This window comes from Telmatherina bonti (genome assembly GCF_933228915.1).
Source record: "Telmatherina bonti genome assembly, chromosome: 19".
Lineage (NCBI taxonomy): Eukaryota > Metazoa > Chordata > Actinopteri > Atheriniformes > Telmatherinidae > Telmatherina > Telmatherina bonti.
The window spans coordinates 18,328,361-18,344,419 of NC_136617.1; the positions used below are offsets into that span (position 1 = coordinate 18,328,361).

Sequence of the window (16,059 nt, forward strand, 5' to 3'; positions counted from 1 at the left end):
GGCATTTCATATATTTTGTTGCATTTTTGGTCCATGTGAATCTTATCTTTTGGATGTACCAGAAGCTGCTGAAGCTTTGTGTATTGTGTACTACTGCATAATTTTGTGTTTTTTATAGTCCTCTGGAAATGTTCACCGATTCCTCAGATGTATAGTATGGTGATGATGTTCTTGTTCATGTTGCTGCAACAAGATCTAAATTCTAACCGAAAAGCAGCCTTATCAGTTCAGAGCATACAAAAAAAAAAGTACGACCAAAGGACACGATCAACAGTGATGAGGGAGCATTCATGCTGTCTCACACATATAACTTTCTCCTGCAAAGATCAGCGGGTGGCAGGAAGCGTGGCCCACCAGGCAAATTGGTCCTATTGCCAGGTTGGTCACAGCTCCAGGAATCCACCACTAGCTGAGGAGATGTCACGACAGACGTCTGATGACATTTCTGTGGAATACTGAAGTGACGGGTAAAAGAAAAAAGTAAAAACCATCCCCTTTCGAAAACCATTTGATCAGATTTAAAAAAAAATAAAAAATAAATTCTGCATATCTAAAAGTGAGAGTAAACATAATGAACTTAATCATGCTCTCAGGCATAGTTCACCTCCTGCTACGATTTCATCAGTGAATAAAATATGATAAATACACATTTATCCAAACATGTAGCAGGAAACAATAATGTTAAAATCAGTTTGTATCATTTGCTGAATAAATGAGTGGAGCAGAGAGAAATTGCAAGCATGCCATGTGTGCCACATTCTCACAAGCTGTCTGAATGCACTTGTTGTATGGTATGTAGAAATTACATCTGCCATGAATCCCATAATTTCACTCTCAGAGATCTAATTTGGAGACTGTATGCAACTACCCAGATGGGGAGATGATGCAGGGACAATGGTGGTGCTGTTCAAGTGTTTTTTTGCAGAGGACACAACTCAAAGAAGGACCATAAGATTGTGCATTACGTAAACTTTCTGAACTAAAAAAGGGAAATACTGAAAGAATAGGAAGAAAGGACAAACAATAGAGAAGGCAAGAGGTAGTGATAGCGCTTAAAAAAAGAATCAGTGAAAGCAGAAGTAAGGAGACACGGAGAAGATTAGTGTCAGCTAAAACAGTTGGGTAGATTAAAGTCCATGTTTCTAAGGCAACAGGTTTATAGCAACTTACCTGTGTGAAAAGGAGGCACGGGAAAAGGGGCTTTATTGCACTGAGTGTGTGTTTGTGTTGGAACTCATTAGTCACATTGGGGATGATGCCACTCAGCAGACACAAGTCAATAGTAACCCTCTAAGACAGCAGCTGCCTCCCCATTTCTTCTGGTCTTATTAATCCTTTATGCTGCTTTTTAACTGCCAATCAGTGAAGGTTTTTACACATGCACTGTATTTTCTTTATGCCTCCGTGTCAATATATGCATGGAGGATGTCTCATTAGATGCACCGAGGATGATGAGCTGATGGATGTAATCAATAGTAAGTGCTCTACATACAACAATAACACTTTTATTGCTTATTTCTTCTGCTACTTTATAAAAAATCATCTCTTCTTGTCAAAATGATTAAGCTTCACAATTTAGATTTGCTATAAGTTTTTTTTTTTTTTTTTTTTTAGTTCTTCATTGCCCTTATCTCAAATACACACACAAGACCGTATTTACCAAAGAAACCCACTGCTTAGCATTCTTTGCCTGCTGCTACTGTCCCAGTTTTCATAGACAGCAGATCTTATTTAATTTATTAGTCCGTGTTATTATTTCCATTGCTGTTTTCCCTCACTTCATACCCCTCCACTCCCATCTTGTGCCACAAATTATTAAAGCTAATTTGTGTTTTGAAAAAAACAAAAAACAAAAAAAAAAAACCAAGGTATAATGTTTTAACTTACTGTTTGCTGCAAGGATATGAACAATTCAAATAACTGAAGACCTAGGTAATGAAACCGAAGAACTAACAAACAGGTCTTAAAGACATTTACAGGTTGTCTGTAAAATAATGCAGCTGGTCCCATCATCTCTGCAGTAGGATAACCAGCAACTTGGACCTATATAAAAAAAAAAAAAAAAAAAAAAAAAGACAGAAAATGTGAACCATTTGCATTTAAAAGTGATGCCAGGTGCTAGACAAAAGTCTGTTAAGTTAGTTTTTAACTGAGTCTTGTCTTTACACACACACACACACAAAAAAAAAAAGTATGCAGAACTCATGTTAACCTGTGTTTTTAGTTTTATTCTTTAAAAGAAAGGGGAAAAAATCAGGCTCAACCTTTGGTTAAGTAGTTAAAGCAGAGCTACAGGGTTTCTCCAACTGAAACACACATATGGGAAGCAAAAGACACTGATATCATTGGATAAACACACAGTATTTTGTATCATTGAGTATCTTGTATCTAGTTTTTCTGCACATAATTTTGGAAAGAAAGAGTGAAGACATGAAAAGATTTGAAGAATTCATTTGAAGAATTAGTCTTGACACACAATGTTGCCATCAGCACAAGGTAAAGACAACAGTAACACTAGCTATACATGTGAAGACATCACTAATAAAATAAAAAAAAAAGGTAATGAATTAATAGAAATCATTATGATTTAGTGCAATAAATCTACCTGAAGGACTGGAGAATATTTGAACCGAGTGATATGGTGAAACATGCAAAACATTTTTAGTGAGAAAAAAGTCACAGGATAACCACAGTTCCTTTGTCACAAATCACTGAAAAAAACCCCCAACACAAAACAATCCTCATGTCATGCAGATTTGATCAGGTTTTTTTTTTATTTATTTTTTTTTATATTAGAAACATGTCAGAAAAATACTTCATCTAATGTTTGAAAGAGCACAAATAAAAGATGTGAAGATGTGTGTTTGTCTTTTCCAAAGCTAATGAGATTTAAAATGAAAATGCATTAAGGTAAAACAGCATTAAGGTGGATTTAACAATGAAGTGAGATGGTGTGGGATTATTTATAGTACCGCCACATAATTTTATAGAAGGGCGTAAAAGCCCTTCAGAATTTTAAATGGCCTCAGTAAATCTGTGTTTCTACAAGTCACCAGCAGTGTGGAATACTGATGGTTTCCATTTAATTTGAATACATTTGGACTCTACAGAAAGCTCACATGTCCAGTCTTTGTTAGACATAAAGGATTGTTTTTCCCTGATGTAACTTAGGCTGCACACAGTATTAGGCTGTTAGTCAGTATTTGTTTTTATCTTTTGCATAACAGTTGTTCCAAATGGTTGGCTTTACAGTTACAGAGGAGGTGATCCAACCATTTTAGATTTTAGAACAAACGGGTTAGGCTACTCACAGCATGAATGTGAATAGGTTACCATGGTGCATCACGTTTACTTGCATTCACACGATGATAGCCCACTAGATTCTGTCAGATACGGGTTCATTTGATGGTTAACGCTTTCTCCTTGACCTCTCATTACTGAATAAGAAGAAAAAACAAATGCAACAAATCAATAAACTTGAATTTTCTTCCTCTTTTGATAAATGCAGGACAGCTTCTGTTTCCTCCAGATAGAAGCAAACCAAGGAGCTGCATCAAATCTTAGCTGTCTTGGGCTGATCATGTGTCTCTCGGATATTTTACTGTGTTCTTTCATGTCTGACCGCGAGCCTCTTCTCTTGGTCAGAGCTGCCCATCATCTCCTTTGTGCAGATGCTTTGGCTGTGTTCACCCACAATGCCCTTTGCTTTTTCACCTGCTTCCTGCATTTAGTTGACTTAAAGCACATCAAGGCCCCTATTTAGCTTTTTTGATTCAAATCCTAGTCCATTTGCTTGGAAAGTCCACTTTTTCTTTTTTAGGGTACTGGTAATTTCTGATTTTGATCCAAAAGGTGGACCTGGTCTGCCTACAAAGTCTGTTTTCGGTCCGTTTCAAGTGGACCAAATGCAGGAAGTGGACTACAAAACAAAGGGCTTTGTGGGTTCAGCGCACGGCACTGTGGGTAAACACAATTATTTTGTGTGAGATGAAAGACGGCACTGAATGGGAGATGTAGCTCCCGAGGATAATGTGTAAGAATTTGGTCAAAGTTACTTTAGAAATCTGATCAACCAAGACAGGATCTGATGCAGCTCCATGTCTTTTTGCCTCAGGTGGAGAGTGAAACATGTTTTCTAAAAGGTCCAAAATGTTTCAGAAGTGCAACATGAATGCAATCTTGGTCAGAAATGATGTTGCACCCCACAAATGAACCAAGTCTCCAACTGAGCTATGTCTAGTGGGCTATGCGGATGTGAATGCACCCACGAGGGGAATAGAATTTACTTTTTTGATCAGAATCAGAATTCCTTTCACTCATTCACACTTTCCTGAATGAAGCGGACTTTACAAGCACACAAACTAGGATTCGAATCAGAGGCTGGTGTCAATGTGCCCCCCTAAACTCATAACTCCACTGCAAAGCTCAGCGGTTAATCTCAGCAACCACAGTTTGCTCTTCCTCCTCTCTCTAGTGATCATCCTTAGCATTGCCCTAACACTACACCCAACAGCTGAGCTTTCACTGAACTCACATCACACCCAATAATTCTCACTCTGGCAGCAGAAGACTCGTGGGACAGCAGACTTTGTCATCTTCAAACAGGCTAGGAAGCAGGACAGAAAGAGCATTTTAGCAACATAGTGACTAGTCAGTATACTGATTCAATTTCCTTCATTGTCCTGCTACTTCCTGTTGTTTCAAACAGCTCTGGCGAGTGTAAAGTTACATATGAGTAGTTATCAGAGTCAAAGAATCAACAGATACAGCAGATTTGCTTTCAAAACTGCTCTTATAACAGGCTCTTATAATATTGAACAATTTGTGTTTTTGTGAAGGTCCACGTCCACAAAATTCAAACACACCTGCCTGTGTGAACAGCTCCCCTACAGAGCTGTTGTTCTGTTTTCTTTGCTTAGCCTCAAATTTACTTGTAGAATGTTCATAGTTTTACAGTAGTGGAGTTTGATGGCATTGTCTGATGTGATTTAATGTTCACCTGTGTTTTGGTTGATGCTGCTCTAGTGGGAAGACTTTAAAATCTTTGTTGGATGCTTTTATTACACGCTAACATCTCTGTTTGTGTTTTAAGACAATTTGCATTTGCATTTATTTAAATAACCCAACATCTAAAGCCACTGAAATAAATTTAGAAATGCTTCTAAAAAATAAATCCTACAAACAGATTTATTCATTGAAAGCAAGGATTCTAAATACAATATTAGATCCTTAGAACAGGTAATTCCTTAAGAAATTTAACAGTGAGTAAAAATTGTTACTGACACTATATGAATATTTAAACTTAAACAGACTCTTTTCATCTGAGAGCTTAGAGAATTAGATCCATTCCCACATAGAGTAGCACATAAGACTTTCTCTGTATGTGTGTTCTCACATGTGGAAAAAACTCCAGAGTGACACCTAAGTGGAGCTCAGCGGAGATGGGAATTGGAACAAAAATAATGCTTTGATAATTGCTGTGTTGTGACAAAGACAAAGCTCCCTACTTACAGAATCTGTTTGTTTTGACATTGGACACACCTGAAAGTATTTACAATATGAAAGAGAAAGTGTAAAGCATCTTACAGTTGAACAGAAAAAAAAAAAAAAAAACAACTCATGAGGCAGTTCTGGGCACTCTCACTATGATTTCTCAGGAGAATTACCTGCTGTGTTTACACAACGGCTCATTTAGATATGTTCTCATTTAACACAAGACCGCTTGCTTGATTAAGTCCACACAGAATCCTGTAATTTTTGCAGCACTTATACAAAAAAATCCTTAAGATTATAAAAATGAGGAGTTACTTATGGGCAGAGGACAATGTTAGGTTGATCTTCATTATTTGAAGTAGTGACGTTTCCTTGTGCTTTTTACTTTCTAGTGGATTTTTTTTAGAAGATTTTATATTTAGAAATGGTTTCCTACATGAAGAGGCTCCACCACCTTCAGTGACTTCATGGATAGGTTGTAGCGTAGTTATCGTGTTCTTCCCTGCATCCCTCCTCATTCTTTTTCCCTCAACGCAACAGGAATCGCTTCTGGTCTCTTTTTCTCAATCAGTCCCATTTGTTTACTGTTTTAAAAAAATCTTGTCTTTGTCTTTTCCTTTCATGTTTGTCCTACTGTCTCACTCTTTGTTCTCCATCTCTCACTCCTTATCTCCATCCCATCGTCCCCTCCTGCCTCTGACTGACAGTGCTATAAATTGATTTTCAGCCCGGTGTGCTCCCTCTGTCTCTCTCTAGGCATTTCCCTTATTTAGCCTCAACCACTCCAGGGTATAGTCTAGACCGCAGGCCAACTGTCAGTCACTGGCAGCATGGAGCAGTCTAATTCTTGGCTGACAAGCGTTCCTGACAGCAGGAACCAATGGGACGTTTCAAACATGCTTACTCTTTCTTGCTGTCTCCCTCTATTGCATTTTTGCCTTTGGTATCTCTCTTTCCTCTTTCATTCTCTTGCTGACTACCTCTGCCACTCCGCTCTTCATTCATCCAGCAGTTCCTTTTTTCTGTGTTTCTCTGTCCATTTCCGATCCCCACATCCCTGGTGAATTTTTCTCTCCTTTTTCTCCAATTCAAAATGACTTGAAAAGAAATGAACTAATGAAAACATTTTCCAGACCGAACTAACTAAATTGATGCATTCATTCTGTCATTCATTATCCTAACCGCTTCTGGTAATTAAAACCACCAAACCATAACCACCAAAAAAACACAGACTTGAGAATAAACAATTAAAACTCCAAGGAAACATTCATTCATTCATTCATTTTCCTGACCGCTTAATCCAATTCAGGGTCACAGGGAAGCTGGAGCCTATCCCAGGAGTCTTTTGGGCGAAAGGCAGGGTACACCCTGGACAACTCGCCAGTCCATCGCAGGGCACCAAGGAAACAAAGTCAGCAAAAATGTGTAAACAAACATAATGGACCCTCGTGTCCACCCAGCTTCATGTAAACGAACAAACAACACCTCTACTTAGAGCATACATCCCACTGATTCCAAACATACCGGTTTCAGCTCGCTATGACCAAGATTCACTCAACCAGAGTCAGAAGAAGGCTGAAGAAGGATCACAAGGAAGCTGTAGCCTATTCCATCAGTCTTTCGGCAAAAGGCAGGGTACACCCTGGACAGCTCCACCATCCATCACAGGGCCACTCAGAGACAAACAATCACTAACGCACACACGCACTCCTATGGGCAATTTACAGTAACCAATTAACCTAACATGCATGTCTTTGGACGGTGGGAGGAAGCCGGAGTACCTGGAGAGAACCCACGCATATACGGGGGGAGCATGCAAACTCCACACAGAAAGGTCACTGCTGAAACCTTGCCCCACCCAAGGGTCAAACCAGTTACCTTCTTGCTGTGAGGTCACAGTGCTAACCACTATGCCACCGTGCATACACTCTGCCCATTGCATGCTGGAACTTCAGTGCTGTTGTGATTAGAATACTGGGTGGATGGTTTGTCCATTTGCAATGATTTGATTGGTCGGTTTGGTCCTCTGGGACGGCCGTTCTTTAATCATAAATGAGAGTCAGTGAGACGGAGTACCCCTTTAAGCGAATCTGGTATTACTGAGGCCCTGGGAGAGATGGAGACAGGAAGAGAGAGAGGGATCAAGATGAAATAAAGGCAGACGAAGAGAAAGAGGGAGGCACAGAGAGCAAGGCAGAGAGACTGAAAAGAATTTAAAGCATATGTTTATCATAGAAAGGGTTGTGTAATGCCACTGCATTGCTGAGGATAAAAGCATTATCTTAATATATTACAGGATGTGTGCATACCACACACAAATGTCTCCCGTTGCTTCCCCTCCCAAGTTGGAAATAAAGATGGCAAGCAACCTTGAGGGTACAGCAGGTCCCATTCCAATGAAGAATAGGGTCATTTAACTGCTTCTTCACCTAGCAGTCAGCACCACGTGGAAATGGAAATATTGATCATATAGATCCATTTTCAAAAATGACAAATCCTGTAACTTTGTTCAGAAAGGATAAGCTTATTTTGTAATGTATGATTACTGATTTCGTTTTCATGTGACAGCTGCAGATTTTTATGGCATTGATCTTGATTATTAGAATTTCCGCAGCATATCTGTGATTTATGATTTGCTGTAAGTCTGTCTTTTAAGGCCCGAGGCATCTGTCAGCATTTGTAAGCTTTCTGGCTGAGGCCATGTACAAGATAGTTAGGACAGTCTGTGCATCAATTCAACCTCTGTGAAGCCAATAGGGAAGTGCTTTAAAACTTCATTCTTGCTAATACCTAGTGGGAGCGGTTCCTTCTGAATGCAAAATGGGCTCTAATTGGATAGTCTCATTTTTCACCACCATGAATTACCAGATTATACCAACAGCATTTCCCAAATCTACCTTGGTCCAAGGATAGCACTTTTTGTTGTACCTCCTGTGTACAATTTGCATCACTGTTTCTTTTTTCTTAATGGCTGATTTCTTATGGTTTTCATCTATGGGTCAGTCTGATTTTAAACCTTTGAAGGTCTACTGCATAGATTGCTGTTATTATTTAATCTTATTGCAATTTTTTCATCAATGGTTCAACCAGCAGTAGAATAATTCAACTATGATTTATTTATTTTTCTATTTATTTTAATACATGCACAGAATTAACAAGTGAAATTAATTCTCAATGCCAGTAGTAGCATTTTTACCTTCAGGCTTTTGGTGCTCTATTATATTCAGAACTGGTAAAAGAAAAAACTGCCAGTGCCTTGCAGGGGGGTGGAATTTAAGTATGATACCATGGAAAAAGGGATTGCACTCCATCCTTCTGATTGTGTTTGGTCACAATTTTTGCGAGGCAAAACTTTCTCACGTAGTTCGGCCACTTTTGATTGGACAATGAATATAAGTGCCACGCAGCCATACCTACAGAACAGTGTGCTGCTAGCTGCCTTGTAGACATATAAGAGCAGTAGAACTTGTGCCCTTTTTAATGTCTGTTTCTACAAACATGAGCTCTGTCAACTCTTGAAGCTCCTGGAGTAGGACCCTCTTTGAAATTTAGTGTACACACTGACATTTATGGTTAATGGTTACCCAGTAATGGTAATCAGATGGAAGCCAGTTAATTCCTGACAACTGCAGAGATATTTGAATGCCATTGAAACACTTTCCCTTTGTGCCATGTAAAGCACTTTGCATTGTCTTGTACATGAAAGGTGCTATACAAATAAACTTGCCTTGCCTTGCCTTGTAGTGGAGAAACCTTATAGTGATCTTAATATGTGGCTTTTTCAGGTGATGTAAAACAAACTAGTTTCTTTACTGTCTTCTCTTCTTTTGTGCCAGGAAAGCATATGTAACAAAGGGGTTCGGAAAAATTGTCATTAAAATGAACGTGTTTGACGAAGAAACAGAAAAAACCTCAGTGTGCTTTAGATTGCAGCTGCCACAAATGGCTATTTGAAAATCAACTAGTCGCCAAATATTTTGGCCGTAAACTAATCTGATCATATTTAAGTTGCAGCTTATTGCACCAGCATATAGCTGCTCATACAAAACCACTGACATGTTATCCCTAAGTGTTATGTAGTATCTTAAAATAGAGACAGGATTATAGCTCATTTAACAACTTACATTGAATTTTGCAGCTGGAAGTAGAATAGGGAAAAAGAGAAACTTGTCTTAAGAAAAAATAACAAAAACTTGGACATGTTCTTTACTTCATTTGTCAGTGGCATAAAATGTAAGTATCAAATAGTGCTACAAAATCAAATAAAGTAGGCACCTGAAACCAAAAATAAATTGCCCACAGAAAATAAGTTTTAGCTCAGCGTTGATTTTGATGTTAGCACTTAACTAGCCAATTAACTTACCAAGATGGCAACTGTCCCTCTTCATCAGAAAGGGAATCAAACACAAGGTGCTTCCTTTAAAGATGCTTAAGTAAATACAATAAGCAGGTACGTTTATGAATAAACTAGTCATTCACTATTTTGACCAATTATTCTTTGTAAACATCCTGTAGACGAAGATTTTTTATCTTGCTTTTGTGAAAAAGATCTGCTTATCAGGAATTTTAAAATCATTAAAGTATTTAAGAGGAAATTCCCATCAGAGCAAAAAAAATTTAGGCTTTATTTCTTAAATAGCTAGTTTAAAAAGTGATGACATTCAAATAGCCACATCGTGAAATATATTTGAATTTCCATGTGTTAGATGTCATGGAAAACACAGGAACCACACTTTTGAATAGGTAAACAACTCAAAATGCCCCTTGGGAAAGTGTTCTGATTACGTCCTGTTCTGTCCTGTCATGTCAGTGAAGCTACAACACAACGATTTTGGAAAATCTATCAATCTTAAGTCGTACAGTTGTACTTGCCTATCTTGAGAAGATGAAGGCAAATGCCATTTGTTCATCCGTGTTTTTAAAACATGATTTTTTCGTCTGCTGTATTATCTACGACATGCAAGATGAGATAGTGCTTTGAGGAAAGACATCAAGTTTATATATTGCAGACAAGGGTTCATTAAATCCACTCAATTCAAGGAGCAGATTTGCTTCTTTGTCTTTAAGCTTCTTTTATCCTGGGAGGTTTTTGCTAAGCACGCATGCTCTTTTCCAGCTAAACCCTGTTCCTCATTAGTACCAGTGCATATATTCACACCTGGGAGCTACCCGGTCCAACCACAAATCTTTTACTGTTTGCCAATTAGCATCTCCATTTAAGTCTTCAGGGGGAAAGGCCTTGCTCTAAATGAATACCCACCCCTAATCTTTTCAGAATGAAACATACATGCCTTTAGATGGCTAATATGAGTTGGTCAGCAGTGATCCAGAAGTTATGGATGCAAGTGGTGACCCAGTTTTAGAATTCTTCTTGAATCACTGCTTTCTGTGTTTATAATGCTTTCTAGTTTTTAACCAAATCTAGGTAAAATACTCAGTTTTTCCTCCGACCTGCCCATTTGTTGATCAGATCTGCTCTGTGCTTACCATGATCAGGTTAGTGTGTCTCATCTGAAAAGCTGGATGTGAATAGGCATTTTGCAGGCAAGAATGTTTCTATAGATTTGGTCAATTAGCAAAATAAAAGCTGGAGTGCAACTCTGGGATTTGGTTTCCATACAGCAAATGGTGGAAAGACTGAAAGGTTAAAATGACCAGTATATATTGTTGTGACTATGTGTGTGTGTCCTTCAGAATCTGCCTGTGTGTGAATATTTGAATATTTTCTGTTTATCTGTGAGAAGCTTCATGGGTGAATTTGCACCTATTCTTTTATTTTCTTTCTTCTTCTTCTTCCTTTTGACCCAGTGCTTGCATTTTTCTGTGTGTATGTGTGTATGTGAAAAGGTGCTGTCAGTTTCGGTCTGGTAGTCAGCATAATTAGAAGTCTCTCTCCTCCTTCTAGCCTTTCTTTTCCCCTTTTCTCTTCTTTTTCTCAGCTTTTCCCCCCTTTTTCATATTTTTTCCAGCTTTCCCTCCGACTCTCTCTTACCTCTGTCTCTCTTGAGTGATGACTTTTAAATCATCCTTTCTTCTTGCACAATGATGAATGGGCAGGGAATCTGTCCTTTTCTGTCTGTTTATTCTGCTTTCAATCCCTGTCCTGCTGACCCTGTTTTGTCTTTTATTCACTCCAACCTGTACCCAGCTTTTCAACTGATGAAGTAAATGTGTTTAAAACACCCTGAAAACTGAGTGGAAACAGAACTGCTGTGGACTTTACTGTGTTTTCCTGCTGGGCTTGTTCATTTGTTTTAAGGGTCTCATATCATTAAAAAGATGCAGAAAAATAAATAAATAAATAAATATGAATATTTATCAAAATGCTTGAAAACTATCACATTTTTCAGCCATCCACTTTTACTCTTTGTTGGTTTGAGTATTTATGGTCCTCCACTGAACCACGGCTTTTTGAAGCAGTCATAACATTTTATTCTTGCTAGGAAACCACATTCTACCTTACTTCCATAATTGGGCGAAAATGACACTCCAGCAGGTTGTTTTCATGCCCTGCTGTGCACAGTTTTTGTCTTTAAAGTGTTTGTAAAGTGTTTATGTGTGTGCACATTGGTGTCCATTCATATGGCTCTGCTTGTCTGTCCCGGTTTTTCAATATCTTGTCTCAGATTGGTTGTGAAGGGGTAGACATACGAGTCCTTAATTACAGCCCACTCTGCCATTGGTCATTAGATCTGTCATTGTGATGTTTGTGGAATTGTCTGAGTAAACAGGGGCTGGATAAACACACACACGCATGCCGGCATATGCATGGACACACAGGTTTTTGGTTGAGGTTCTGTATTGGATAATTGGTTTGAAAAGCATCCAGTGGGATCGCCATGCTGTCCCCATGGCCCCAGCTGCCATGGTAAATAATGAGGCTCATAAACATGAAAGGCAGGGGGATGATCATGCTCATTTGAGCTTTGCACTCAGAGGAGATCAATTAAGGCTCAGAAGTTCAAGGACTTAAAACATACACTAAGAGCAATTATCAATTAAAAAAATATGCTTAATATTCAAGTACACAAAGGCATATCACTACTGCAACAAAACCAGTAGTTCTTCGATTGAACATTTTTAAATTCCTTTCCTCATTATTCCTTTTCTTCACAATCCAGTCATGTTAAAACTGAGCTGTTTCAATAATATAATTTGTAGCTTAAAAAATGTATAAAGAAAGGTACATCTACTTTTTATGGATGAATGAGGAAAAAAGTCATATGTGTAAGGTAATTTGTAACATCATCCCCCAGCCAGACAACATAGGATCAACTATATCCAATGCTGTTTTATTTTCTGATACAGTGTCCTTGAGCAGAATGATGCTCAATCCCCACCAGATTCATATGTATCTACTCTACGGTATGCCAAGCATGAAATAAGTTTCCTCATCAGGGATCAATAAAGCATAAAAAAGGGGAAACAAATCTGGACCACCTTCCCTTCCACATACAAGGTGTTCATCGACCTGTGGTGTGTTTCATATAAAATGGATCATATAGATCAAAGGGAGAAAATAATTGTTTAATGTGAACTGTCAAGTCCAAAGCAGTTATATTTGCACTTTATACTTTCAGCATGTAGTTGGAGCTGGCATCCAAACAGCTATTGAACTGGATTCTTTCCTCATATATTCGTAAAAATACCAGAGAAAGCAATCACATTGGAAGATCCAAATTGTGCGTGGTAGCTAGTTAATCCACATTCATAAAACCTTCAAAAAAATAATTCCATGCCTGAAAAACATGCTTACGGTAGTTGTATCTTTAAGACTGTTTTCTGTTTATTTATTCAGGAATACTGCAATCGGTGCTTCATAGCAACAACAGCTAATCATTGATGACCATTTAAATCACTGCAAAGCACTGCAGTGGTCTGATAGAAAAAAAGGGAAACAAAAATAAGGAAAAGCAGTTCAGCTTTCTTGCCTGCAGTTTCTTATTCTGTGGGATTTTTCTCCTCCTCCTTCCTGCCATTACATAGCAAACGCTTTAATGAAGAGCCTGCAGCTCATTAGGTTTTAGAAGTATTTATCCTCGTACTCCCTATAGAAACCAGTAAACGTCTCATCTATGCAGTTTGCACTCCATGTGCCATTTCTGTCATTTTCCTTTTGAACATCTGCAGTGAATATAAATAAACATCCTTTAAAACCACTTGTTAATAGCTTCAGAAGCATTGTTTAAGCTGAGCTATCATTCCCTTTCCTTTTCATGTGTTATCAGGCTAATTGATTAGTAAATACAAAGGAGTAGGCAGATTTTGATCTTGCAGAAGCCAGGAAGGGATGGTCTTGGAGAATACTGTGGACACTTATCTTTTTCACCTTATTCAGTCAGCTGGAAGACATGCCCAATGGCATGAGAGTTTCCAGTAAGTCAGGGGAGCTGGGTTCAAGCATCTAATGCTGAACGAGAGTGCCAGCTCCTGTCAGTACTGCGCTAAAACAGAGCCTGCCCCTTGCCCTCGCTGGGAGGGAGTGCAATGAACAGATTATGTTGCTGGCAGAACCACAAGGTCCAGACATGTAAAGCTGCATTGTAAGAAGTTCTGACAAAGAGTTGTCTCACCAGTTTTTTGCCCAAGCCACTATGTATATATATCCATTAATATGTAATAATATACCAACTTCAAAGACCAGGGTATCAAAACTAAGTTGACCTACTTTGTAATGCTCGTACTGACTTTGGCTTCTTCCTCCAATGGTTTACATATTTCTTTTTCAATTTGGTGCTCATACCACTAAAAGAAATAATGAATGTTGGACCACAAGTATTGGACAGTACTGATTCGTCCAGTGGACAATCTCATTCTGAAGAAAATCCGTGAGTGAAATGGTGTTCTCTTGAAGAAAAACAAAATAAAAACTTAATTGGCATGTGTTTATAGTGCAAATGTATTCTGCAGCTGCTGGTGCAATGCTACAATCACTGACTTCAACACATTGCACACACCAGTAGTCACACATTGGTCTTTTTTTTCTTCCACTGTGCTGGATGCTGGTAATTTCGGCTTTATGTTTGTGACATAAGTAACACAAAGGGAAAACTTTGAAAAAGGGAGCCTTTATACAAATATTAAATGGCGAAATACTTAGCTAAGTTGCTTAATAAACTCAAGTTTTCATGACTTTTTCTTTTTTTTTTTTTTTTTTAACAAATTTCAACCCAGTTTATTAAAACTGATTTTAGTATCAGACAATTTTTACAGTTTAACTTTACATTGCTGTAGTGTCTTTCTCTTTCCTTCAAGTAAACTTTGCTGTTTTTTTTTTCCAATGATAAATGCATTCTGACACTATAATGTTCTCCATCAAGCAAAAATAAGAGTGATATCAAGCTAATAAGATTTCTTTACATTCACAGGCTTCATCTACACTTGTGGAGGTACGCTGAAAGGCCGGAATGGCAGTATAGAATCGCCTGGCTTTCCCTATGGGTACCCCAACGGAGCAAACTGCACCTGGGTCATTGTTGGAGAGGAAGGAAGTAGAATCCAGCTTGTCTTCTTGTCATTTGCTATAGAAGAAGAATATGACTTCCTGTCCCTGTACAATGGACACCCACATCCTGCTAACTTCAGGACACGGTAGGACCAATAAGTTTTTTCCCCCTTTTGTTATTATTTGTTTAAATGCTGACAAGTCACACAAACAGATATTTCCACCTAAATATGTAAAATATATCATAAAAAGATTTGAATTTAGTCCTTTTTTAATCTGAATTGTATTTATTGTAGTCTATGTGGAGCCAAAAGAGGTAGACAACATCAACATTTTCTTTTCATAATGACTGAGCAGTCTCTGACAAGGGTTTAGCTTGGTCTTACATATGCATTGTTGAGAGGTATCCCTTATGTTTCCTTTTTGGAAACCAAGAAATATTTGCAGTTCCCTCTCATTTCAGTATGATCAGTTGGCATCCATTTTCATTTCTCAAAAGAATCTTGTTATACACTTGTGGTGTTAAATAGTCATGGCAGTAGCAAACTCTAAACCTGACATGAGCACTATAATTTTATCAGCATTCATCTGCCTTGTCTATAATTATTCATTCTCATAAACACAAACATATAAAAAATAATTTTTTTGTTTGTTACTTTGATGATAGTTAGTCACAATGCCAAACGGTGTAATAAAGGAAGGAATTCCAAGGACGCTTGTACATCAAAGAATTAAAAAATTAAACATTTCGGAGACAAATGAATCAAATTATACACGCATGCATTCATATTATAAACTAAAGCTCAACTAAGGTCTGGAAAAATGCATTTAATTAATTACAAGCCTATAGATAAAGTGTCATATAAAGAACTATAACTAAAAGTATTATCTGTTCTGTAATGTTGCAATAAGATGTTATAGCAAGATGTGACAGTATTTTTAACTTTCTGAATATTTTGGACCCTTTTCATTTGTAGTTATTAATATCTGACAGTAAGCCTGGGCACAATGAACCAGACTCAGTTTTGCATGTTTTATACATATATGTTTTATAGTCTGGTTATGGACCAGATGTGATCATGTCCTGCTCTCACTGCAGCTAAAGATAGCTAATATCGATA

The 16,059-nt window shown here is 38.0% G+C and overlaps 1 protein-coding gene across 1 annotated transcript in view; it reads left to right on the forward strand.

The window, feature by feature from the left end:
- The window catches only part of csmd3b (CUB and Sushi multiple domains 3b), a gene marked incomplete at both ends in the record, with an annotated part of 385,522 nt that overhangs the window by 67,941 nt on the left and 301,522 nt on the right, over nt 1-16,059 (forward strand). The window contains one exon of the mRNA XM_079258329.1: nt 14,862-15,084. Within this exon, the coding sequence (XP_079114455.1) occupies nt 14,862-15,084 (223 nt within the window). The remainder of the gene's footprint in view (nt 1-14,861; nt 15,085-16,059) is intronic.